Source organism: Arvicanthis niloticus, chromosome 2, assembly GCF_011762505.2.
Source record: "Arvicanthis niloticus isolate mArvNil1 chromosome 2, mArvNil1.pat.X, whole genome shotgun sequence".
Classification (NCBI taxonomy): Eukaryota; Metazoa; Chordata; class Mammalia; order Rodentia; family Muridae; genus Arvicanthis; species Arvicanthis niloticus.
In genome coordinates, this window is record NC_047659.1 from 110,375,865 (window position 1) to 110,400,205 (window position 24,341).

A 24,341-nucleotide genomic window follows, 5' to 3' on the forward strand; every position below is an offset into this window, starting at 1 on the left:
TTATAAAACGTTATTGTGGTTTTTGTTCGTATGCTGGGTAAAATGATTTTTATTGATCTCATTTTAAACTTCAAAGTCTGTAGTGAGTTAAAATGTCCTTTAACATAATTATAGGTCATATTTATTTTTGTATTGTAAAATGCTAGTTGAGCTGTTGAACATTTTAAAAAACTGGATTCCTTTTTGAGAATTTCATATATGAACATTGTATTTGCATAATTTTTCCCTTTCTCTCATTCCTCCCACTTTTCCCAACCGCCCATACTTTTTACATACATCTTATTATTTAATTATTGTTTATATATGTATACATGTATAAGTATATATGTTTATACAAATATTGATAAATAAAATGTTTTGAAAAAAATTTAAAAAAGATTACAAATTACAGAGTATTTGGGGACTTTATGTAAAATGTTGAATGTATATCATGTTATAATGATGAACAGAATAAAATTTACTCATAGTTAAAAAAAAAAAGAAATAGCGGCTATTAAACAGGATTTTTTCTTTTACACTAATAACTACAAAACAGTATTTTGTGACAAACTTCTAAGGATAAAGTACTACTTTCATGATATAAAAGCAAAGACCTATAGACCATTCAGAAACTAAGAAAGTCCAGACTTAATATTAAAATATTAGTCCTATGTTAAAAGTAGAAATGTATTTCTATATTATTTCATATGCCACTAGGTTATAGAAATATGTTAAAGGAAAACAACAAGAAAAATGTTAAACTATAACTAAAGATGTTCTTTTCTGCTGATTTAAAGTACTTATATCAATATTTAATATTTCTGGTTTTTCATTTTCTATCTGCACTGAATTCATAGTTTTTAATGTTTCGAAATTCTATCAACAAAGATCTAAAGGCGGATAATATTCAAAAGCTCAAGGGCTATCGCTGTAGCTCAGTTAAACTCCTTGAACCACACAAACTAACAAAGAAACAAACAAACAAATAAATGGAAAACATCCTGATTGCTTTGACAATACCTCAGTGGAATGAGATGGCTCAGTTGGTGGAGGGCCTGTCATGCTAACATAAAGGCCTGAGTCCCTAACACTGAAGTAAAAGCAGGACAAGTCTCCAACCCCAGAGACACAACAGATTTGAAGCTCAGTGGCTAGCCAGCTTAGACAATTAGTGGGTCCCATCATCAGTGAGAAAGGAAGAGACTCTGTCTCAAAAAAATAATTGAAGATACTTGATGGTGATCTTTAGTCTCCACAGGAAATGTGCACATAACTAAACACACACACACACACACACACACACACATACACGGTAGAGGAGGATGGAGGAGGAGACAGAGACTAATAAGAAATCATAACTGAATAACTAATGGTGAAAAATGGTATTATATTTTAAAAAAATTAGTTCTAAGCAAAAAGCATGATCAATTTAACAAGTGCATAATCATTTCAATCATCCAAATTTCTTAAACAAAGATAGACCTGACAATTACTGCTTCTATTAGATCAATTTTTTCACTGAGAATATTAAGTTGAATACATTATTTTAAAATTATTTTTAAAAGTTTCAAAGTGCTTACAAAATAAAAGTTTGAAAGAACTGACAACTTAGTGAAGAATTATCATGTCAAAATCAAGAATAAAGAATGGACAACCACAAGGATGGTCACAAGTGTTTTAAGATCTATTGTTTCTGAGCACTTCTTATTTCCTGATCCATAGCTGTGAACAAAACTAGAAGACTATTATATTAACGATCAAAAGAACACAAGTTAAAGTTCCCACCACAGAGGACAAAGTTCAATTAGTCCTCTGAAATTAAGCAGAGATGCAGAGGGAGTACCAGACAAATATCAAACTTAAGAGACTGACCTACAAAAAAAGTTGTATTATTGATGTGAAAAAAATAGGGATACAGGGTTTCTAGAAGTGAAATAGACAGCAACAATGATAAAGAATCCAGTGGACTGGTGTATCAGCAGAATGAACGCTGCTGAAAAGACACTTTGAAACTAAAGATGTGTAAACAAAAAGATATACCCAGAATGAAGTACAGGGGAAAAAAATGATAAAATGTAAGAGAACTGAACTGTGTTAGAGGTAGCCAGGATTACATAGAGAAACCCTGTCTCGAAAAACAAAATGAAACAAACAAACAAAAATCTCAAGAGAAGATACAGTGGAAAGATTTGATGCATATTTAAAGAGTTCTAGAAAGACAGGAGAAAAATCAAATGACTAAGAACACCAATACTGAAAAAAGACACCACTTTGTGAATTAAGTGGACCCCCCAAAAAAATCACAAGCTCAACACACACACACACACACACACACACACACACACACACACACACACACAAATATACTCTTAGAATAAAATCTTCAGATAACCTTCATAAGTACCAGTCAAGTCAGAAGTCAGTGGAGTGTTATTATCAGTGTGGCTACATGGAAGCCTTTGGAAATCCAATTTAGATTTGCAAAATAAGCAAATTTTTTTTTGGCATTTTCAGACAAATGAAACCTCAAGAGAGATTTGAAACTAGTTAATTCTGAATACATGCATTTCTCAATATGTACTTAGAGCTGAAAGAAAGAGGTTTAAATGGAAGAACTATGCAAGTCAGGGAAATGCAAAACAAGGACAATGCAAGACAGTGTTACAAACCCAAGCAATACATAATAAAGTACAAGAGCTATTTAGGATTCCTATAGTAGGCTTCAGGATGTATCTTAGTGGAATCCTTGCCTAGCGTTCACAATGACCCAGGTCCAGTCACCAGCACTGCAAAAACTGAGTGTGGTCAGTCTATGCCTATAATCAAATCACAGATCTTAGGAACAGATCTCTGATCTGTGACTTCAAGATAAGCCTAGTCTACACAGAGAAATTGTCTCAAAACTAATTAATTAGCAATAAAGTGTGCATGTTCGGGGGCATAAAGTTATTTTATGTATTTACCAGTCTAACAGGCTAGGCATTTTTACTAAGCCAGAGTTTAAATAAATTTCGTGCCTACAGAAAATTAAACTAGCAAAAAAAATTACAATTATTTTAAAACCTTACTTATTGTTATTACTGTTATTATTGTTATCATTATTATTTGTGTACTAAAGTGTACATATGGTAATTAGAAGACAACTTTTGGTTAGTCAGTTCTCCTTTCATCATGGGTTCTGGGGATCAAAGTCAGGCCACCAGGTTTGTACAACAAGTGCTTTTACCCAATGAGCATCCTGCTAGTCCTTCACACATATATCTATGCACATACACGCATATAGTTCTATGCGTATAAACATGCTATGCAGTCAGTTTGGGGATCTTAAGTTTTCCCCAAACATAGTTCTGTTAACCACTCAATAAAAGAATTAGCAAGTACCTTCTGGTGCTTCCTCCACATCCTCTTCATCCTCACTAGAGGAAGCCAAGTAGGCTTGGAAGTCCATGTCCAAAAGCTCGTCCTTTTTAAACTTTCTGTTAAGTGTCGTGATTCTTTCATGATCAGTCTCATCCCAAGTGATCTCCACCTTGAACCCAAGAATGAAAACAAACCCACACAAAACAGCACGAAGATAAATCAGATTTACTAAAGTACACTGTTAACTTTGATGTTCAGTATTAAGTTAAAAATCATGCTTGGCAAATGGTGGCACATGCCTTTACTCCTAGCACTTAAGAGGCAAAGGCAGAGTGGTAGATCTCTGTGAGTTTGAGGATAGCCTGGTCTACACTCAGAGTACTAGGCTAGCCAAGGCTACACAGTTGAGATCTTGACTCAAGAAAGAAAAGTTACAACACACATACAAAACTCAGACATGAATGGCATGAATTATAAATGGTATCCTATTTGTGGACCAAATCACATGTATCCACTTTTACCTTCTCCCTAATTCTCAGCTATATGAATGATATCTCATTACTGAGTATAACAAATAGAGTAACTGGAGGAAAAAAATATGCTAGAAAAAGTTAATACTATTATGAACCAGTGAGGTATGATTTTTCATCTGGAGAAATAAATGTAGAATCACAGACTACATGAGATTTGTTTAAAAAGCAACATAATCTCAATAGGTACTATTTTCTAAAAAGATTAAGAGTCAGTGATGACAAAGGTTTTCAGATCACACCAAGTAAGTCCACTGAAAATATGACTGAGGGAGACTAGCCCCTACGGTTTCTTCCAGTGGCTCTCAGCCTTCCTAATGCTGCAACCCTTTAATATAGTTCCTCACGTTGTAGTGACCCATAGCCATAAAATTATTCTTGTGTGACTCCATAACTATAATTTTGTTACTGTTATGAATTTATAAAGTAAATATTATCTATGTTTTCTGATGGTACTAGGTGATCCCTGAGAAAAGGTCATTTGATTCCCCAAAGGAGTCACAACCCATAAGTTGAGAAGCACTGCTCTATTCAACACAAAGAAATCTATTTGTTAAAGGGTCCTGGGAGAGGTTTTATAACACAGTGTGTTCCAGTCCTTGTTTTTTCTGTTTAGTCCAATTTCTCTATATTAGATAACAAGTTAGGTACTATTTAACCAAAGATCCTTAAAAAATCCTTGTCATTCACTCAGAAGTTTTAGCCATTCACAGGATTCAGAGTTACCCCTACTCTGATAATCGATTCTGTGCTGATAATGGTCAAATGGTTGCTGTAAGTGGAACAGATATTAGTGATACAGACAGGATGCAGGATCTACAGACTAGCTGGCTAGACATGCTGCGAATTTCAAGTACTTAAGTATTGAAAATAGCACGATGTGGCTGGATCTTTTAGAATTCACTTACTCTGGGCTCTTACTATACTTTTTAACTAATCAATATCAGAATATTCTACCACAGCACAGCATGTAGGAGATGTGGTAGCTCTCTGACATCAGCTTTCTCTGTGACATGGGAAAGGCAGAGAAGCCAGTATGGTGTAGAGTATCACTGCAGGCAACGATTTAGAGTGAGAGAAAGAAAAGCCAGTTAGCTAAGTAACAAACTTTTGCAACACACAGAAATCTGGTTGTGCCGGGCGGTGGTGGCGCACGCCTTTAATCCCAGCACTTGGGAGGCAGAGGCAGGCGGATTTCTGAGTTCGAGGCCAGCCTGGTCTACAGAGTGAGTTCCAGGACAGCCAGGGCTACACAGAGAAACCCTGTCTCGAAAAACAAAACAAAACAAAACAAAACAAAACAAAAAAAAAAAACAAAAAAAAAAAAAAAAGAAGAAAAGAAAAAGAAATCTGGTTGCTTGTTATTAGTATGAAAACTAGTAGTCCTGAATTATTCTACTTCTGTTGTTTATAAAACTTTTGAAAATCACACCTACATAAAAATGTGGTCCTATTCCAAATGGTTAATAGGTTTTTGTAGCTGTCATTTGAGCTTGTCCTTCCTTTATTCCCTAGAATCTTAATAACTAAGAACTATTAAAAAAAAAATCTAAGCTAAACCCCAGGGACTCCACATGTGCTAGACAAGTGTTCTACCACTGAAGTACACATTCTCGGGCCCACAGGCTTAAAGACAAAAGGACACTCTGAAAAACATATGCAAACAGTATAGTATCCACTGCACACTCTGAATACTATTCGATTCTAAAGCTACTAGAAGCAAGAGTTTAACTATACATCTAATTTTTCTTTTTTTAAAAATTCAGGGTCTCATGTATTCTACACTGTGACTCTTGAGCTCCTGGTACCCTTGCTCAATTTACCAAGTGCTGGGATTACAGGCATGTGCCACCATGCTTGGCCTATATATACATTTTTAAAAGTTAAGAAATACCGTTGATGTTCCCATTGCAGCAGATGTGAAATACTTTGGTTTATATGCTGTTAGATCAACTTCTGAGGCCACATCCTTGGGCTCATCATCAAAGGTAATATCGTCTGGTATAAATCTAAAAAAATTTATTTAAACATAAAAAGTAGTGATTACCAGGGTTTAGAATTTCTAATTAATAATAGTTTATATACTATATAAGTTTCTATACAAATGTAATGGCACAACATCTCTGAAATTTATAAAGTATAAATCTGAAATTTCATGAAATTTGAGAAAATTATATATAAATTATTAGACTTTGCATTAGGAACTACAAGTTAATGTAAGCCAGTTTCCAAAAACCCAGATGCAATATATATTGTCACTGGCTCACTGCAGAGACCTAAGACCAATACTGGGTAAGTAGTCTCAATATAATACAGAGGACCATAAAACGCAAAAGGTCACTGAAAATAAAGAAAAGTTTAAAGGCTGATTAAGAATAATCTTAGCCAACAATTTCATTTCACAAATAACTAGCCTTTGCATGTAAATCAGTCACGGTAACTGACAATTTTTAGGCATCAGGCCACGGAATGTGGAATGGAAAGTAGAGGTAAATAAAATCTATAGTTATTATAATCAAGTTTTATAATTTACATGGGAGAATACTACCACTCACATATAAAATGCATCTACTATATATTTTATAAGGAACTATTGGGAGGGGTATTGGAGAAATGACTTAGCAGTTAAGAGCACCAACAGGCTCATGCAGAGGACCTAGGTTTGATTCCTAGCTTACAATTACCTTCTTGTAGCTTACAATTACCTAAAACTCCAATTCTTGGGGATCTCACACAAATAACATAAAAATAAATAAATCTTAAAAAGAATTTTTGAAAGAATTATTATTTCAAGGATATACATTATGAAAACAGCTTATAACTTATTCTTGTCAATTACTATTAGCTTTCTCTTACTCGTTTTCTAGAATGCAAGAAAGTATTGCTCATTCAAATGTTTTACTGTCTATGATCTTGATGTATTGTAAGATTCAGCTTTTAAGAGATGAACTGAATTACCTTAGGTCTATGAAAGAACAACTACTTTCAAATTCCAGGCCATCACAGTCTTCATAAATCTTACTTGCTGTTTCAGGAGAATCGCACTCTACTACCGCATAATAGTATTTCAATCGTTTGAACTGGTAGTCTCTTAGCTTCTCTCTAGAGGCCCTAATGGGGAAAAAGTAAATCAAAAATATGTATATAATCATCTGTTTACTCCAGCTCCAGAGGACCAATCCCTCTGGCCTCCAAAGGTACGTGCACTATGTATACAAATCCACATACAGACATACACATAGAAATAACCAAAATAATAAAGATAAAGCTTCAAAACATGCTTGAGAAACATCAGCTCTAATGCCCCATCTTAAAAAAAATATTTGCTCTAGAAACAAACAATTTTTGTGTTCACCTATTTATGGTGTGTGTGTATCTATAGGCATGTGTGCCACAATGTATATATAGAAGTCAGACAAAACCTTTTTCAAAAGACAGCTTCCTCTTTCTACCATGTGGGTTCTGGGGATTGAATTCAGGTCCTTAGGTTGTCAAACTAGATGAAAAGTACCTTTAGCCATTAGTCCATCCTGCTGGCTCAGGATCTCAACTTTGTAAGTATAATTTTATGTAACTATAATCTGTTCCTTTAAAGGTCTTTCTCTGCTATTTTTGCTTAAATCCAGTTAATCATCATTTTTATTAAGTGCACATATAGCTCCACCTAGTGGTTTACAACTACTTGTTTTCTAACAAAAACTCCTTTTTCTTTCTACTTAACTCAATTTAAAAAAAAATCAAAACTAATTCACAGCAATAATACAATCGTGAACTATTTTTTCCAATATTGCAATCATTATGTCCAAACATACATACAAAATGTTGGCATAATGTACTCCAACTGTGATCAGTTATCAAGCTGTCCTAATTGTGTTAGGACAATTAAGTGCAAACTTCAGTCCTATTAAGGTAATGGGATTCTGAATGAAGGACATGATTTTACTAGGGTTAGTTTTCTATTCTACAGTGACTCAGTACCAGTCCTTTTCAGGGGCATCCTCAGGAATACTCAGTAACTCTACTGGTCCTTGAACTTGCTCTTCCTTCATCCTCTCCTTCCCAAACTCTGAAGGATATATCTGCACACAAAAAATAAGACTGATATTATTCATTCATTCTTTTTCATATAGTATGCAGACCTATCAAAACTAAGACACCAAACTCACTGCAGGAAAACAAAACTCATTTCTAACTACAGGAAATAATGCATCCTTTAAAATAAATAATTTAGGAGAAGATGGGTACAAAACCAGATGTGGACTAAAACAGAGCCGAGCATCTTCAATAATAATCTCTACGTCATCTCCAGAATCTATGGTGGAAGAAAATAATCTACTTTTAAAAGGGCTCCTCTAACTTCTAAAAAGAGATGTGTACACATGCAAAGCTAAAATATAAAGCAAAAAATTTAAAAAGTTAAAAAAAATTGCTTCTTCTCTTTTACTACCTGTTACACATCAGTTTCATACTCAATTGCATCATACAATTTTCGGATTAATATTTTTTTAGGAAGAAATTAAGTCAGTATAATTAGAAACAAAGTCAGATTTAAGTTAAAACACCTAGAAATATTTACTTTAAATAAAATTAATTCTCACCTTCACAGAAAATACAACTCCTCCCTTGGGCTTAAATGAGTTGAACAGAGCCAGCAAATCTTTTGCCTTTAATCTATCCCAGTCCATGTTGCAAACTGCTAGTCTGCGTGTAATCTGAGAAAGTTGAAGTATTATTAAATATCACAGAATCTTTATCATTTCTTTCTTTCTCCCTCCCTCCCTTCCTCTTGCTTTAAAGACAGGATCTCACTATGTAGCTCTAGGGTTGTCCTAAAATTCATTATGTAGACCAGGCTGGCCTGAACTCATAGAGATCCACCTGCTTCATTTGGGTTCCTAAGTGTTGGGATCTGTATCATTTTCAATGCTTAGAAAACAGATTAACAATGAACTATCTTCTCCTTCAAGTTCTAAAATCATCTATGTTATTTAGCTGATTTAACATGCAAAGAGAGCTTCATGTGAGGCAAACAATAGTAAATTCACAACACATAAACACTATCACTAAACTGGGTTTTTGGAATTCTTGAACCAGGGTAAGAGCACGAACTGAAGCTTTAATCACAACAGCTTTTAAAGACAGTCTATCAGTGTGGAGAGGGAAACAGGTTACCCCAGACCGTGTCCTTATTGTGAAGTAAGAACATAAATACAAACATCTAGCAAAAACATGTTTAAAACTTTCATGTATTTTAAATTACTTATGTAGAAATTCTTGCTGAGCATGACAGCGCATCCCTGAAATCCCAGCTCTGCAGAGGAAGAGGCAGGAGAAGAGGATCACAAGTTCACAAGTTCAACCTTTCATAGAAAGGTTCTGTCTCAAAAGGCCTTGACCAAGATCAACATAAATTCATAATAAGATCCCTAAAGAAACTAAGAATAGGAGGTCAACATAATAAAATCTATATATGACAAATGCATACCCAACGCTATAGTAAATGGGGAAAAATTAAAAGCATTTCCTCTAAAGTCAGGAAGGAGTTAATGGTGTCTAGTTTCTCTACTCTGATTTACAATAGCACTTAAGGCTTAAGCACTTAAACTCAACCAGTGAGTCTTCAGGACTTAACCTGTGGGTCACCATCCCTTTGGCAAACCCTCCTCCAAAAACATTTCCATTATGATTCATAGCAGAAACAAAATTACAGTTACGAAGTAACAACGAAAATCATTTTATGTTTGGGGATCAACACAACATGGGGAACTGTATTAAATGGTCATAGCATTAGGAAAGTTGAGAACCACTGACTTAAGACATACATACAGGAAAGGAATGTTCTCTATGACTTGGAGTGTGTGTGTGTGTGTGTGTGTGAGAGAGAGAGAGAGAGAGAGAGAGAGAGAGAGAGAGAGAGAGAGAGAGAGAGAGAGAGATTGATTCTCTTTATAGCTGAGCACTCAGGCCACTGTATTATCGAGATTTGACCAGTGTAGACTTTGTACACTTTGCTACTGCTCATTGTAAAAAGAAGTTGCTGACAACGCTGACAATTTATGGGAATAAACTAAACTACTTGGAGGCATCCATTTAGCAAAGCAGCTGTAGCTTTCTTATTAGGGCCTATGACTCAAGAGGAAGTAGACCAGTGGGAGTGGGAAAAAGATCATGGTAGATAGAAGTGACTAAAATAAATCACACACATGCATGAACAAGTCATAATGAACCCGTCATTATATATAATTAATATATGGTCAATAAAAACGTTAAAACAGACATGCAAACAAAAAACAAAAACCTACTCAGATTGTTGGATTGCTGGCTCAGTTCACCAGTGTTTTCTGCATAAGCCTGAGACTTGAGTTCCGATCCCAGCACCCAAATAAAAATGTAAAAGGTTGAGTATGCCTATAATCCCAGTGTTAGAGGGGGGCAGGGACAGGAGTATCCTTCAGATTTGCTGGTCAATCAATGAGCTCTGACTTCAGTGAGAGACCCTCTCTTAACAATAAGGTGGAAAACAATTGAGGAGACATCCGATATCTGCCTATGACCTAAACATACACATGCATGCACATACACACATGCATGCATGCATGCACATACACACATGCATGCATGCATGCACATGCACACATACATACATACACACAAACACACCACAAATATAAATTTAAAAAGGAAAAAATAAATTATGACTTTTGCAGAAAAAAGGATGGTATTAGAAATTGTGTTAAATGAGATATACTATTCTCAGAAAACAAATACTAAATGCTTTCTTTTTTACTGGGTTTTAAATTTTTTGTATTTATGTGTATGTGAACTAACATATAATTAATTCAGAGGTTGATACTGATGTTTCTTCCTGAATCACTCTACATGCTATTATTACTTTTTTTTTTTTTTTTTAAAAGACATGGTTTCTCACTATGTAGCTCTAGCTGTCCTGGAACTTGCTATTAGACCAGGCTGGCCTGGAACTCAAGAGATCCATTTGCCTCTGCCTCCCCAGTGCTGAAACTGAAGCACGTGTAACTATGCCTGGCTCCATGTTATTATTTTTTTTTAAGACAGGGTCTCTCACTAAATCTGGAGCTCACTGGTTGGTTAGACTGGCTGGCCAATGAGCCTTAAAGATTATAATATTTTTGTCTCATTGAAACTCAGGTCCTTATCTTTGCAGAACAAGCACTTTATGGACTGAGCCATCTTCCCAGCCTGCTAAATCGAGATTATATTTGTGTATCTACATCATGAAACTAGAAAGGGTCCATGAGAGTGGAGGAAGATATCTTACAGGAGGGAGGGAAGGAAGAATGAAGGAGTAGATGTCATCTAAAAGCAGAAGGGGGAGCTATGTGTGGTGACCAATGGGACAAGCAAGAGCAGGGCAGGAGGGATGGAAAGGACTAATGGAAGGAGGATGAGTAGAAACAACTTCCTGCCATACATGTGTGAAAGCGATGCAGCAAAATACACGACTTTATGTGCTATCTTTAACAAGTCATGAGAATTTTAACCCTCCACCTCAAGTCAGAAAGAAAAGAAAGGGAAAGAACTTCTTTTCCATTTTACCTGCTTGGAAACACATCTAAGCTATATATACTAGCTCTGATTCAAGGTGCTCAATCTTTTCTGTGCTAGGATTGAACTTAAAGGCTTACACATGCTAGGTTGCTGTATCACTAAGTTTATTTCCAGTCTTCAAGAAGTTTTAATCTTAATCATGAATACCACAGGGTCTGATGATATGGCTCACTGGCATGACCTTCAGTGGCAGATAGGAGGTCCTGGGTTCAATCAACAACAAACCATCCTCACAAACGTTCACCATTAAAGCTTTTCTCATTTTCTTTCTTTTTTTTTCTCTGTGTAGTCCTGGCTGTCCTGGAACTCACTCTGTAGACCAGGCTGGCCTCGAACTCAGAAATCCGCCTGCCTCTGCCTCTCAAGTGCTGGGATTAAAGGCGTGCGCCACCACTGCCAGGCTTCTCATTTTATTTTCAATGTTTCCTTTTTGTTTAGTTTTCTTTTCTGAGACAGGATTTCACTGAGCAGGTGTATACTCCAGGCCAATGACCCTAAACTTACAATAATCTTCCTGCTTCCTAAGTGATGCTACTCTAGGTGTGTGGCGCCATGCCCCACTTTTGTTCACCCATGCTAAGAATTCCAGCACTGAACTAGCCCTCCAGTTCCTTTCTATTTAATCTGGTATCAATCACATCACCCATAAAAGCTAATTGTAACATTATTCATAAACAATCCTATTGCAAATGTTACCTCATCAGCCCGAGGAGCATCTTTATCTAATTCTCTCCAAGCATGTTCAAAACCAGGTTCTTCTGGAAATAAATCTGCCAAATCATCTTCGTCTTCAGAACTAGTTTCTACATTTCCTTTACCCCTTGCAAGATCAGGACCACTGTCACTTTCATCATCATCATCACTATCTTCCTCTTCTTCTTCATCCATATCTTCATTTTCATCATCATTGGCTGAGGTTCTATCGTCACTTGTGATTTCATCTTCAGATTCCTCATCACTTCCTAGTTCACTAGCACTGTCTGAATCTTCCTCCAGGGCATCTTTGTCAACCATTCTACCATCATTGTCTTTTGTCATTATGACCGGAACCAATATTGTGGGAGGAAGAAGACATAGAAAATAAATCCAAATTATTGACATTAGATCTAGTAAAGTTTTACAAAACAGAGAAAAGGAATATAAGTTCAGTAAAATTCATGCTATACCAAGTTATTTAAGTGAAATAGTAATATATAAGATCATATAAGTAGGTTTATATACACATTTAGTATTTGTGGAATACCTGGAGATAAAATGTATAACTATTCATACATAATGGAGAAAAGAAGTTGTATTATGAATGAGATCATCAAATAGAAGTAGTACAAAATTTTCTGCTAACTCTTATATAACTCTTAGCCACATACCAAGATGTTTTGCTGAAGTAGGATTTAATTTTTCTTTCACAACTCTGGAAGGGCTCATATTCTACTTCTAACAGCAATCACCTCTGCACGTGTAAATAGCTTATACACTATGTTTAAGCTGGTGTTACTATTTCAGCTTACTCAAGAGATTATAAGTTTAGAGGATGAAAAGTAAAATTTTAAAATTAAGATGAAGAATGTAATTTGTTTTTACTTTAATCTTGTTTTTATAATATTTATTCATTAATCAAATACTTATTGCCTACAATGTATAAAACATTGAACTAGGGAAAGGCAAACGAAGGAATTTATAAGATTTAATGCCTAGGATGGGCTCATAAACAAAAAGAAATGATTGATTATGAATCTATGACTTAATGTGCCATATTAAAGCATTAAAACATGTCTATAGGAAGGCAGGTGCATAGGTCAGTAGTTATGACCATTTGCTACTCTTGCAGAGGTTTGACTCCCCAAACCCACATGGTGATTTACAACATTTGTGACTTCAGTCCCAGCAAACCCAATGCCCACTTCTTTGACCTGCATAGTACAAATACAAATATAAAAAAAGTCTTTAAAAATTTTTGTTTGCATGCCTGTGTATGATGTCCTTATGCATGGGGGGGTGGGGGTGGGGAGGAGGAATAAATGCCATGGTACATGTGTGAAAGTCAGGACAATTTCATAGTTAGTTCTCTCCTCCCTCATATACATGGATATTGAGAATTAAACTCACGATGCAGGGTTTGAGGTGCAAGAGCCTTTATCTGCTGAGCCATCTTGCTTGCTTTTAATTTAAACCAGGGTCTCATGTAGACCACATACTGGCCTTGAGAACTATGTGATCTAGAGATTGACCTAAAACTCCTGATCCCATGACTCATATTCCAAGTACTGGGATTATAGACATTTATCAGTATGCCAGGATGTGTAAAGGAATTTATGGAAGACCTTGCAGTTTTGGCTTAAAACTACACAAGACTTTACTGTCTAACAGAGTGGGACCACTAATCTTTCTACACATATCCAATCCTAAATTTGCTGAAAAAGTTCTTTGGTCCTCAAACTTAATTCCCTCTCCCTTTCCAATTCCAATTAAATTCCAATTCCAATTCCAATAAAAATAATGTATTCCTTAAGAATTTTTTCAATCTCATTTATGCCTTCTTGTATAACAATATTCTGTAGTACAGGTTTGACCTTTTCTACCTTAAATCTATGCCATCCAATATGGTAGTTAACAGTCAAAACCATAAATTTCTTATCATTAATTAGATAGAGATGAAATTTGCATATAGTGGATATAAAAATTATTTCATCTGCTTATTTTGTTTTAATGCCACTACTAGGAAATCCATCACTATGTATATTTCTAGTGGATGGCATCACTAGACCAGGGCTGCCACCAAGTTTAGCAGGTTGTTATCTACCTAAAGGCATCTACAATAGGGAAAAGAGTTGAAACCAAATCTAACTCCATTCTTCAAGTCATGAGCTCTGAGGTGTTGTGCATACTCAAGGAAAGTCAATGTGTTGCTTCACTAAAAAGTGCCATCCCCTCACCAAACAATGAACTCCAGAGAGAACTCTGTGTGTGTTCAGAGAACATGCAATTTTGTAACTTGCACAAAGGCATCATATAAGCTAACAATAACCCTAAATGAGGTAACCATGCCTTCCAGCAGTTGTCACTCAGTAGCTGAATGAACTAATGAGTACCCAACTCGACTTTCCTTCTTCAATCGCATCTCTTCTTAGATAGTGATACATAGCAGCTCTCAGCATTGCTCACCACAAACCAAAACAGTTCATCCAAGCTCTCATGTTTGTCTTTTGGTACCAAAATAGGAGAAAATCATTGCATATTTTTCTTTCATAACTTTATATTTTAAAATAAACACTTGGCTTTTCTTAACATACTACAAAAACAGTTTACTTTTTAAAAAGGATCACAGTAAAATAGTATAATACAAAGGAATCAGTACTGCCAACCAACCTGATTGCTTTTCTCTTTTTGACTTAGAACAACTGACTGTTGAAGACTTCACCATTTCAGTGGTGCTGGAATCTTTGGTCCTTAGTCTTCCTTTGGGCACAGCTTCTACACTAAGGTTAGTGGTACTTCTTTTCTTTTTTGTATTTTGTAGAAAATCTTTACTATTCTTCTTGGGACTTATTTCTGAATCTATCTTCTGAGATTTATGTGAGTTTTTTGTTTTCTGAATTCTCTCAAAATTATTTAAGTCATTTTTATTTATAGAATCCTTTTGGTCAGTCTTCTTGGTTTCTTTCTTTTCCTCTTCAATCAGCATTTTTGACTTTGCTTCTTTTTTGGTCTGCTTTTTTTCCTGCTTCACTTTCTTTTGATTGAATACTTTGCTTTCCTCATCAGAGAGATCAGAATCGGAGTCTGAAAGGTCGTAGAAGCGCTTCAAGTCTTCTGTAGTGCTGTGGCTGACAGGACGCCCTCTTTTATCAACAGCATAGTTCAATTTAAACTTTTTGTCATGAAACATGGCTCGAAATCTCTTGTCAATTTTGACTTTTCGATCCTTTTCTGGCATTTCCCAAAATCTGGGATCCTTTGAAACCCGCCTGAACCGTTGGTCATCCATTATTTCTTGTTTGGATGACATTTTTAAAGTCTTAATGAAGAAATATCCAGAGAAACCAAATACTAAAAATAAATAAATATTACAATGATGGTTAATAATTAAAATAATTTTTCAAACATCTGTTCATTGTGTGTGTATGTTCTCTCTCTCTTTCTCTCTTTGTAACTCGCTCTCTCTCTCTAAATGCACAAAATTAAGACAACTAAATTTCACCTACCCAAACTATTCTGGGTCAAACATAAAAAAAAAAAAAAAAAAGACATAGGAAAATATAATCCTTCCATTACAGATCACTTGAAATAATCTTGTAAGCCAAACAGAATCCTAGGGTTTGGGGGAGGGCAATGTTTAGTAGCTGACTGCTCTCAGAATTTTTGTATTTCTAGCTTGTACTTGCCATTAATTAAAAGATTATTCTTGGTGCACAGAGTCACATATGTAAAACCAAGATTCTGAAGGCAGAGTCATGATTATGAGTTTGAGGCCAGATCTTATATAGATACATAGGGAATTGGTGGTCACTCTGGGTTACATAATGAGATTGTTTCAAAAAACCAAAGATAAGGGAGAAGGCTAAATCAGTAAAGCACTTGCTGTAAAAGTGCATATAGATTTGAATACACATAAAAAATTCCGAATGAGCCGGGCGCACGCCTTTAATCCCAGTACTTGGGAGGCAGAGGCAGGCGGATTTCTGAGTTCGAGGCCAGCCTGGTCTACAGAGGGAGTTCCAGGACAGCCAGGGCTACACAGAGAAACCCTGTCTCGAAAAACAAAAAAACAAAACAAAACAAAACAAAACAAAAAAAGAAACCAAAAACAAACAAACAAACAAACAAAAAATCTGAATGCATATAATCCCAGTGCTGGGCACTTGGGGCAGGCAGACACAGGAGGATCCCTAATTAACCAACTTAGGAACTTAGCTACTTAGCTTACTTGAGGAGCTTCAGGTTCCAATAAGAGGTCCTGTTTCAAAGAAAAAAAAAAAAAAGGTGGAGAGTAATTATGGAAGACTCCAGCCATCACCTCTGGCTCCATATACAAGCACCCTTCCAAACATAGGAACATACAAGTACATGGGCATGTGGGCTGGTTCGAGCATCTATATATGTAACAGACACATGCAGACAAAAACAAAAATTCTGAAATCTCAGTTGGTCTAATTGGGTTCTCATAGTCTTGTTTCATTCTCTTTGTTAATCTTTATTTCATATTTGCAACAGCGTCTGGTTCTACAAGCCATCTCCTAACTAATGAGGGGCATTAAAAAAAAAAAAAAGTCAAACCAGATTTACCTTAGTGTTATTTCTGTAAATCCTACCTTCTATCAAGACTCAAATTACAGTTAACAAATGTCACGTTCTTCTTAATAAAATTTTCCAGGTGTTATGTCTGTATATCTATTCTGTGCCTGGTGCCCACGAATGCCTGAAGAGGGCTTCTCATGCCTTGGAACTGGTTTTACTGACTGGACAGTAGTCAGCCATCAAGTGGATGCTGGGAATTGAACCTAGGTGCTCTGGAAGACCAGCAGTAGTGCTCTTAACCACTGAGCCATCTATCCAGTCCCAAATGTCACTTTTTAAATAATTTTATTCTCAAAGTGACTAAGATCTAGATAGGCTATAAACACACGAAAACGGACATAAAAGTTTGTATGCCTAATGTTCCTTTGTAAACAGTCTCTGATGGTTTGATTTCTCCAGATTTCAACTTTGCAAAAAAAGTCAGAAGTCTCTGTAAGAATAAAAGGTGACTGACCAAACAAGACAGTATTTACGCTCCTCACTTCTGCGACAGCACTGTCATTACAGCAGGCTAGCCTATCCTTGAACTGCAATCACGTCTGTCTCGGCCTCAATACTGGGATTACCAGTGTGTGCCGTCATCACACAGGGCAGCGTTGCTTTACATCAGAATTCTTTGATTTTAATGAGAAAAAAGGAAAACTTTTCACGGAAGCATATATATACACACACACACACAGAAGACGTACTACAACACTTCGAACAACTTTACGATATAGCTACCACCTCACCCAACTGTAGAGCTTGTAAATGTTGGAAATTGAAGCCCACGGCAAACATGGGACGTTCAGAGGAGCGAAAGCAACTGGACCTCACTTCAAACACTTCCCCTTATCCCTACAGTCCACCCATCCTCTGGCCTGGGAGCTCCAGGTTATCCGTCTCGAACGATCTTCCCACCACATAAACTTTCGGGGCAAGTTACTCGGCTGCGTCCTCTCTCGAGAAGCAGTCCTGAAGATGAAGAATGAGGCCAGAAAGGGACCGAACAATAAAGGCACTCACTACTCACAACTCCCAAGGCGATCCCGACGGACAACCACAGTCTCCCACTACTCTTTTCCGATCCTAGTCTGAGTTCACATGGAGCGCACTCCCACAATCCTTTGCGTGACGCTACGCCGTAACGGCACGCGAGCTGGGCCAAACTACTTCAACCTTCCTCCTTGGAACAATTTTGTATCACTGCGGTAGTCGTAGTCTCGTTGGCGCATGCGCATAATAGAAACTATGCCCTGTTGTGGCGCCGCGGCTGGAGATGCTGCGACAGGTCGTTCTTTCGCGCCTATGCCCACGGTTTGGAGGGCCAACGGTCCCTGCAGCGAGCGGCGGTCGCAGGGCGGTCGCTTCCGGTGTCCCTCCTTCGGGCAGCACCTCGCCCAGAGCCCTAAATATTTTCGACAGGGAGTTGAAGAGGAAGCAGAAGAATTGGGCCGCCCGGCAGCCGGAGCCCATGAAATTTGACTACCTGAAGGAGGAGGTGAGACTGTGGGACCGCGACGGAGGAAGGCGTGGAGCCCCGTAGGGCGGTCCCACCCACCCGACGTGTGACCTTGAGAAGCTTCACCTTCCTGAGCCTTTCCGATTATCCTGGAAAGACGAGAGGCTCTGTATAGCGTGCATGGCTGTCATTCATTCGTTTAGCAGACCCTGCTTGAGTTCCAGGGCAAAGCAGGATCTCCACCTTTGCAGATCATTTAAGAGATCATTTAAGAGAGAGCGGGAGACACACATAGTCAGGGAATGTAATTGCAGCTAAAGTAAGGTGGAGAAAAAGTTGGTGACTGAGATGGTCAAGAATAGCTGCTATGTCGAAAAGCGTGAGAGATTAGTGGAGCCGAGATGGGAGATGGGACGAGTCTCTTAGGGAAAGGAAAAGAAAAGTGCCAAACTCCTAAGGCCGAAAGGACCTGTAGAGGCCTTCAACAAGCCCCTCCTTTCTGTTCAAGAAAAGCATCTGGGTTAAAACCTGACTGAAGCCTTGTGAGTGTGCAGAAGTAGAATATATTCGGTAAAGTATATGAGAATCATTTTTGAAATAAGCAAAACGTATTGCCATTTGGAATTGTACAAAGTGTGTTGCTAATGTACCTAATTCCTTGCCCATCACCCCCTCAAAACAACAATATTCTGAGCTTTCAGATAGCCACAACTTGTTTATAAGACACTAAGTGCAGTGTGTGGATAGTAGACTTCATCCTGGATGACACCAGTGAAAGCTGGTACTTGTCATACAACTTCTTTTATGTTGTGTTTGGGAGATGATCGTCTATACTTTTCCACACTTAGTGTTTACTAGTCTGCAAGCACTGGCTGTCTTAATTCATGTAATATATACCAGTCTGACCTTGAATTCATAGAAACCTGCCTGCCTCAGCCTCCTGAATATATACCAGTCTGACCTTGAATTCATAGAAACCTGCCTGCCTCAGCCTCCTGATGTTGTTGTTGGTTTTGAGTTTTTGAGACAAGGGTCTTTTTACTATATACTGGTTTGGAACTCATGTCACTGTGTATTCCAGACAGGCCCCAGGCTTGTGGTAATCCTCCTTTCTCCTGAATCGTAGGACTATAGATATAAACTGCCACACCCAGCAGATTGTTAATCTTGATTACATTAAATTTGTTTCCAGGGTATTTTATTATGTCCGTATTTAGTGTTTGTAAAGAAAGTTGCTGTGGAACAATAAAAAAATGGGATAGAAGGAAGCACTTCTGTTTTGAAACATAAACTGAATCCTAGGGGGAAGAGATTCTTTCCGTTATGTCTACTTGGTGTATTTAACCTGTTGACTCTTGACATCTTTTAGGTTGGAAGTCGGATTGCAGACCGTGTGTATGACATAGCCAGGTAGGAGATGCTATTTCAGTGAGATGCAGTCTCTCTTCCTCCCTGGTCCTTTCTCCCTCGCTTTCCTCTCCTTGTCTATCTTTCTGTCTCTTAGTCTCTCCATCTCTTTTTCCCAAAACAGACTCTTGCTGTAACTCCTAGGCCATGCCTTGAACTGGACTTGGACAGTTCTCCTTCCTTAGCTTCTTAAGCAGATGAGACTACAGACATGTGAGACTACAGACATGTGAGACTACAGACATGCTCCTCCACTCTTGGCTAGGATCAACATCTGCCGGAGACTTGATAGTAAATGATGTGATTTAACTCACTCTAAGCATCTTTCTTTGTAGATTTTTGAGATAGGGTCTCATTATGTAGCCCAGGAGGCACGAATCCTGCCTCAGCCTCTAAGTGCTGAGATTATAAGCATGCACAGCCACTTCTGGTTATTATTTTTTTCTTGTCTGGGAAAGCAAATGCCATTTTCTTCATTGTTATCTTTTTTTTTTAATTATGAATATAAAACTTGTAGCTTTCTTCAAGCCTAAATGGCTGATCTATTTGATTTAGCCTAAATTTAGTATTAGAGAGATTGCTGAAAATATGGAACTAAAAAATTGACTACATGTGAAATTTTAAGATTTATTAACCATAAGTTTAGGTTTTATTAAAATGAGCAATAGAATCTTTTGCCATTTGAGGGAAGGAGAAAGCCTATCTAGATTTGTTTTCCAGTTAGTATAGGTGAGACCTGTTGGAGAACCCTGCTATTAAGGTTGCAGCCCACCATGTCTGGATAGCTCTCTAAGCTCAGTGCAGAATGGAGGACTCCTTTTCTCAGTGGGGCTTTCTTTTCTCTACCTGGCCTTGTTTGTATTGTCTCTGAGCACAGATGCCTGACCTTATTTAGAGTATAACCCTGCAAAGAGCTTCCTGCAAACACTGCATGATGATTCAGCGTGAGTCTCGCTCTTCCCCTTCCCGTATGATAATGAGGTACTGTGTTATGACCCATGGACCCTTTCCACCTCTAAACCTAAGAGCCCTACATACCTACCCCTGGATCAGTAAAGTAGGACTATCTCACTGAAGCTTTCCCCCAAGAGCTCCCTGCTTCTGCTCCCCCATCCCTACCCTCCCCAGGAAAAGGAAACCCACAAGACTTTGCCCATTTTATCTTAAGCATTGGTTATAGTAATACAGATTGTACAGGGAATGACTTGAGAAAACACCTTCAATTAAGTAGTGTAAAAGTCTTGATGGATAACAGATCCATCTTTTAGGCATAATGAAAGCTTTATTGATTCAGGCTTGTCACCATGTAATGTAACTACTGCCAAATGATGGCTTTATATTATAGTTACTCTCTGGTATTAGCAAATCCTTTTTGTTGACTTTTGTTAAGTGACATTTGTTGAATTATACCAGATGGGATAGATTTATCACATTTGTCTTTTAAAAGTAGGGAGGATTTCATTAAATCATAGATTCTCCAGCTATATTTTAGGCACATCTTTACAAATTAAAAGGAGTCATAATTTTGTAGGTAAAAATACTTATTGTAGATAGGCCTCCATGTTTCATTTTGTCTCTAATTCTTTTAACGACAAAAAAATAGTTTACTATTATCATTTGTAGTGATATGTAAAGTAAAGCCTTTATGTCTGGCTTTGAGTGAAATGTTTCACCAAGGCCCTTGCTACATTTCCATTAATCAGTAGAGGCTGAGAAATTGTTTTGAGACTGTTTAAACCTTGAAGAACTGTTGTCTCCTTGGGTAGACTACAGTGCTATGTGAGAAATTGCAGTCCCACAAACCTTGGTCCTAAGACACTCCTGGCAAACCTGGAGTTCTTACTTTTGAGTATGACTAGCCATGGTCAAAGGGACTGAGATTTGTGTGAATTGTCTGCTCTCTCAGGCAGCAAGGGCAAGATAACTTTGGTAGTTGGAACCTTTCCCAGCCCCAGTGATTGAGTAAAAGTAACTGGAATGAGCCAGCAGGGGTCAGTTGTTTCCAAGAAGGCTGAACCCCTCTGCTCTTTGGGAAAATGAAGGCTTAACTTCTTGGTGGCTTCTCTCTCTACTGTGGCACCTATGACCAACATCAGCCAATAATCATTTGCCTAAATTACAGTTTGTTTGTGATTTGATGAATGAAACATTAAATTTTGATTTTCAGTTTGGACTTTACAAATTCTGTGACACAGTCTTGAGGATATTAAAATTAAACCCAAGTTTGTGAAGACGCTTGTGACTATGACTGAAAGGGTAATTTAATTTAAACATTTAATGGTTGGAATTAAATTATTTAACATGTGTTGATGTTCTATTATAAGAGTACTTAACAGCCTATAGTTTCCATCCCTTGTATCATAAGGAGAGACAAGTAAGCACAGAGTAGTTTGTATTATCAGTGCTTTGTTTTATTAGCTACACAGATTTTAATATAATTTGTGAGAGCTATGGCCTATTTAGTACTCTTAAAATCAGTCAAATAACTCATTTTTTAAAAAACATCTATACTGTGCTAAATATTTCATACGTAGTAAAAGTAATTTGCTGTTTTCTGAAAAATAATTTCTTGTTTTTGATTTTATGTGTAAGTGTGTGTGCTTGAGTATATGTATGTATAAAATGTGCATGCAGGTATCCACAGAGCATCAGAACCCCTGGAACTAGAGCTACAGGTAGTTGTGAACCACCTGATGTGGGTGTTGGGAACTGAATCTGGGTCCTCTGCAAGAGCAGCATGTGTTCTCAATCACTGAGCTATCTCTCTGAACCCCAGCTTTTTCATTTTACAGCTGAGGAAACAGATCCAGGAAGGCTAAATCACTTACAGTCACACGTTAGTAAATTACAGGTCCAGAATTCGAACTCATGTCTTTCTAATTTTAAAACTAAAATTCAGTAATTCCTCCTTTATAATCAAGATGTAGAACATTAAGTAAAATGTTACTTGTGGTTTTCCATCTATGTATTGGTTATTTTATAGTTTTGTCATATAATCTTTTATTAATTTTTGTGTGTATGCATGAACATGGGTTGCAGGTATATGTGTACATACGTACTTTGCATGTGAAGGCCAGAGGTTGACATAGGGTGTCTTGTTTTGTCACTTTTCATTGTATTTTTTTGAGACAGGGTCTCCTACTGCCTGGAGCTTGTTCATTATGCTGGACTGGCAGGCTAGCAAGCCCCAGAGAGTCTCCTTTCACTGCTTCTCTAGCACTGGGATTATAGGCACAAGGTGCAGCTCTTAGGCTTAACTTAAGTGGGTGCTGATGGTTGGACTCAGGACCTTATGCTTGCATGGCAAGCAGTTTATCAACTGGGCCATCTCCCCAACCCAGTTATGGCAACCATTTTTTAAGACAGTCCTTTTTGATCTACTGTCTCTTCTTTATAGAAAACCTATGGCTTAGAGTTGATGTGTTTACCAATTTAGAGGAACTAGTCTAATACAGATATTCACTCTTCTGGCTCTGGGCTCAGACAAATTGAATCTAAGTGTTGACTGCTTCTTACATGAGATGTTTGAGTTGGGGTGGGAAGATGGCTTAGCAGTTAAGAGGACTGACTGCTCTTCCAGAGGATTTGGGTTCCATTCTCAGTACTCACATGAAAGCTCACAACCATCTGTAACTTCAGCTCTAAGGCATCTAAAGCCTACTTTTTGTTTTCATGGACACTAGACATGCATGTGGTACACATACATTGCAGTCAACATTGACATTATTAAAATTATTATGTTATAGGATTTTTGAACCTGTTTCTCCAGCCCTAATCCCTCTGGCTGGAATCCAGACACACCCTTAATACACACCTTTAATCCCAGACAAAGAAGGTAAAGTTAGTTCGTAGAAGGAATCACCCATGTTTGAAAATGATGACTAATTGAGTGGCATAAAATGTGACAAATTAATTGGAGAAAGATTTGACAGGAAAGGCTATGCCTCACTCTTCACGAGAAGAGAGAGGAAGGGAAGCTAACTTAGGGGAGAAACAGCAGAAGAGGAAGAGAGTATAGTGAAGGAATACTGTTGGGAGGTAGACTAGCACAACACAGAGAGAAAAAAAAGGAAGGGAGTTTTACCAGGAGAGTTTTACAGAGACAAATTGAAGAGAGAACAAACTAGACAAAGGTAAAGACAGAACGAGCAAGAGAATGAGAAGGAGCCAGAAGATTAGAAAAGATTGCTAAAGTTAGTGTGAGGCCAAGCAGAGCAATTCAGAGGCCAAGAGAAAAGGCAAATTGAGTAAGTCAGCTGGGAGAGGAGTTTGGGTCAGAGCTGAGTCAACCCAGATAGCCAGAGATTAGAAAGAACTTGAAGGGGTGATCTTACTCAGCAGCTAGTCTCAGAGACTGAAAACATTCTAGGCCTAAATTAGATTGGATGAGGGTAGAAGCTTCCAAGACTTAGGCCTAGGTTAGCAGATGGAGGCAGTGAGCTTCAGAGACAACAATTACTCCATGAGAATAAAAGTTACTTTTACAGAGAATTTAAAAAAATATATTTTAAAAGAAAAAGTGTATATTTGAGTTGACTTACTTAGCACTAAACACTTGGAACTTTTTTTACTCCTAAGATTCTAAAATACTTCGGAGTTTTTTCCTTGTTTTTTCCTGCGGTGCTAGAGAGTGAAGTAGGGCCTTGCACATACTGGGCATGCATTCTACCACTGAGCTTTCTGCCAGTTTTTTTCCATGTTAACTTACATTTAGCTTGTTTTTGATCTTTGTCTGGGTGATT

The 24,341-nt window shown here is 37.4% G+C and overlaps 2 protein-coding genes across 7 annotated transcripts in view; one reads left to right on the forward strand and one right to left on the reverse strand.

Moving 5' to 3' along the window:
* Esf1 (ESF1 nucleolar pre-rRNA processing protein) overlaps positions 1–17,888 on the reverse strand; it is a 52,573-nt gene extending 34,685 nt beyond the window's left edge. Inside the window, exons 1-9 of one of the 5 annotated variants that reach the window (XM_076929846.1) lie at positions 17,764–17,871; positions 16,381–16,410; positions 14,823–15,503; positions 12,153–12,484; positions 8,468–8,581; positions 7,848–7,948; positions 6,828–6,980; positions 5,764–5,878; positions 3,361–3,508 (exon numbers count right to left, since the gene is read on the reverse strand). In XM_076929846.1, the coding sequence (XP_076785961.1) occupies positions 3,361–3,508; positions 5,764–5,878; positions 6,828–6,980; positions 7,848–7,948; positions 8,468–8,581; positions 12,153–12,484; positions 14,823–15,462 (1,603 nt within the window). In that variant the 5' untranslated portion in view covers positions 15,463–15,503; positions 16,381–16,410; positions 17,764–17,871. Of the gene's footprint in view, positions 1–3,360; positions 3,509–5,763; positions 5,879–6,827; positions 6,981–7,847; positions 7,949–8,467; positions 8,582–12,152; positions 12,485–14,822; positions 15,504–16,380; positions 16,411–17,651 lie in introns of all 5 variants that reach the window. The other 4 variants (XM_076929844.1, XM_034496468.2, XM_034496470.2 and 1 more) reach the window with 4 other exon arrangements.
* Positions 17,889–17,950: 62 nt separating this feature from the next.
* Ndufaf5 (NADH:ubiquinone oxidoreductase complex assembly factor 5) overlaps positions 17,951–24,341 on the forward strand; it is a 33,445-nt gene continuing 27,054 nt past the window's right edge. Inside the window, exons 1-2 of one of the 2 annotated variants that reach the window (XR_013108846.1) lie at positions 17,951–18,231; positions 19,562–19,602. Coding sequence is in view for 1 of the 2 variants with exons in the window: in XM_034496178.3 (XP_034352069.1) it covers positions 18,010–18,231; positions 19,562–19,602 (263 nt within the window). In the remaining variant the exon portion in view is untranslated. The remainder of the gene's footprint in view (positions 18,232–19,561; positions 19,603–24,341) is intronic. The other variant, XM_034496178.3, reaches the window with a different exon arrangement.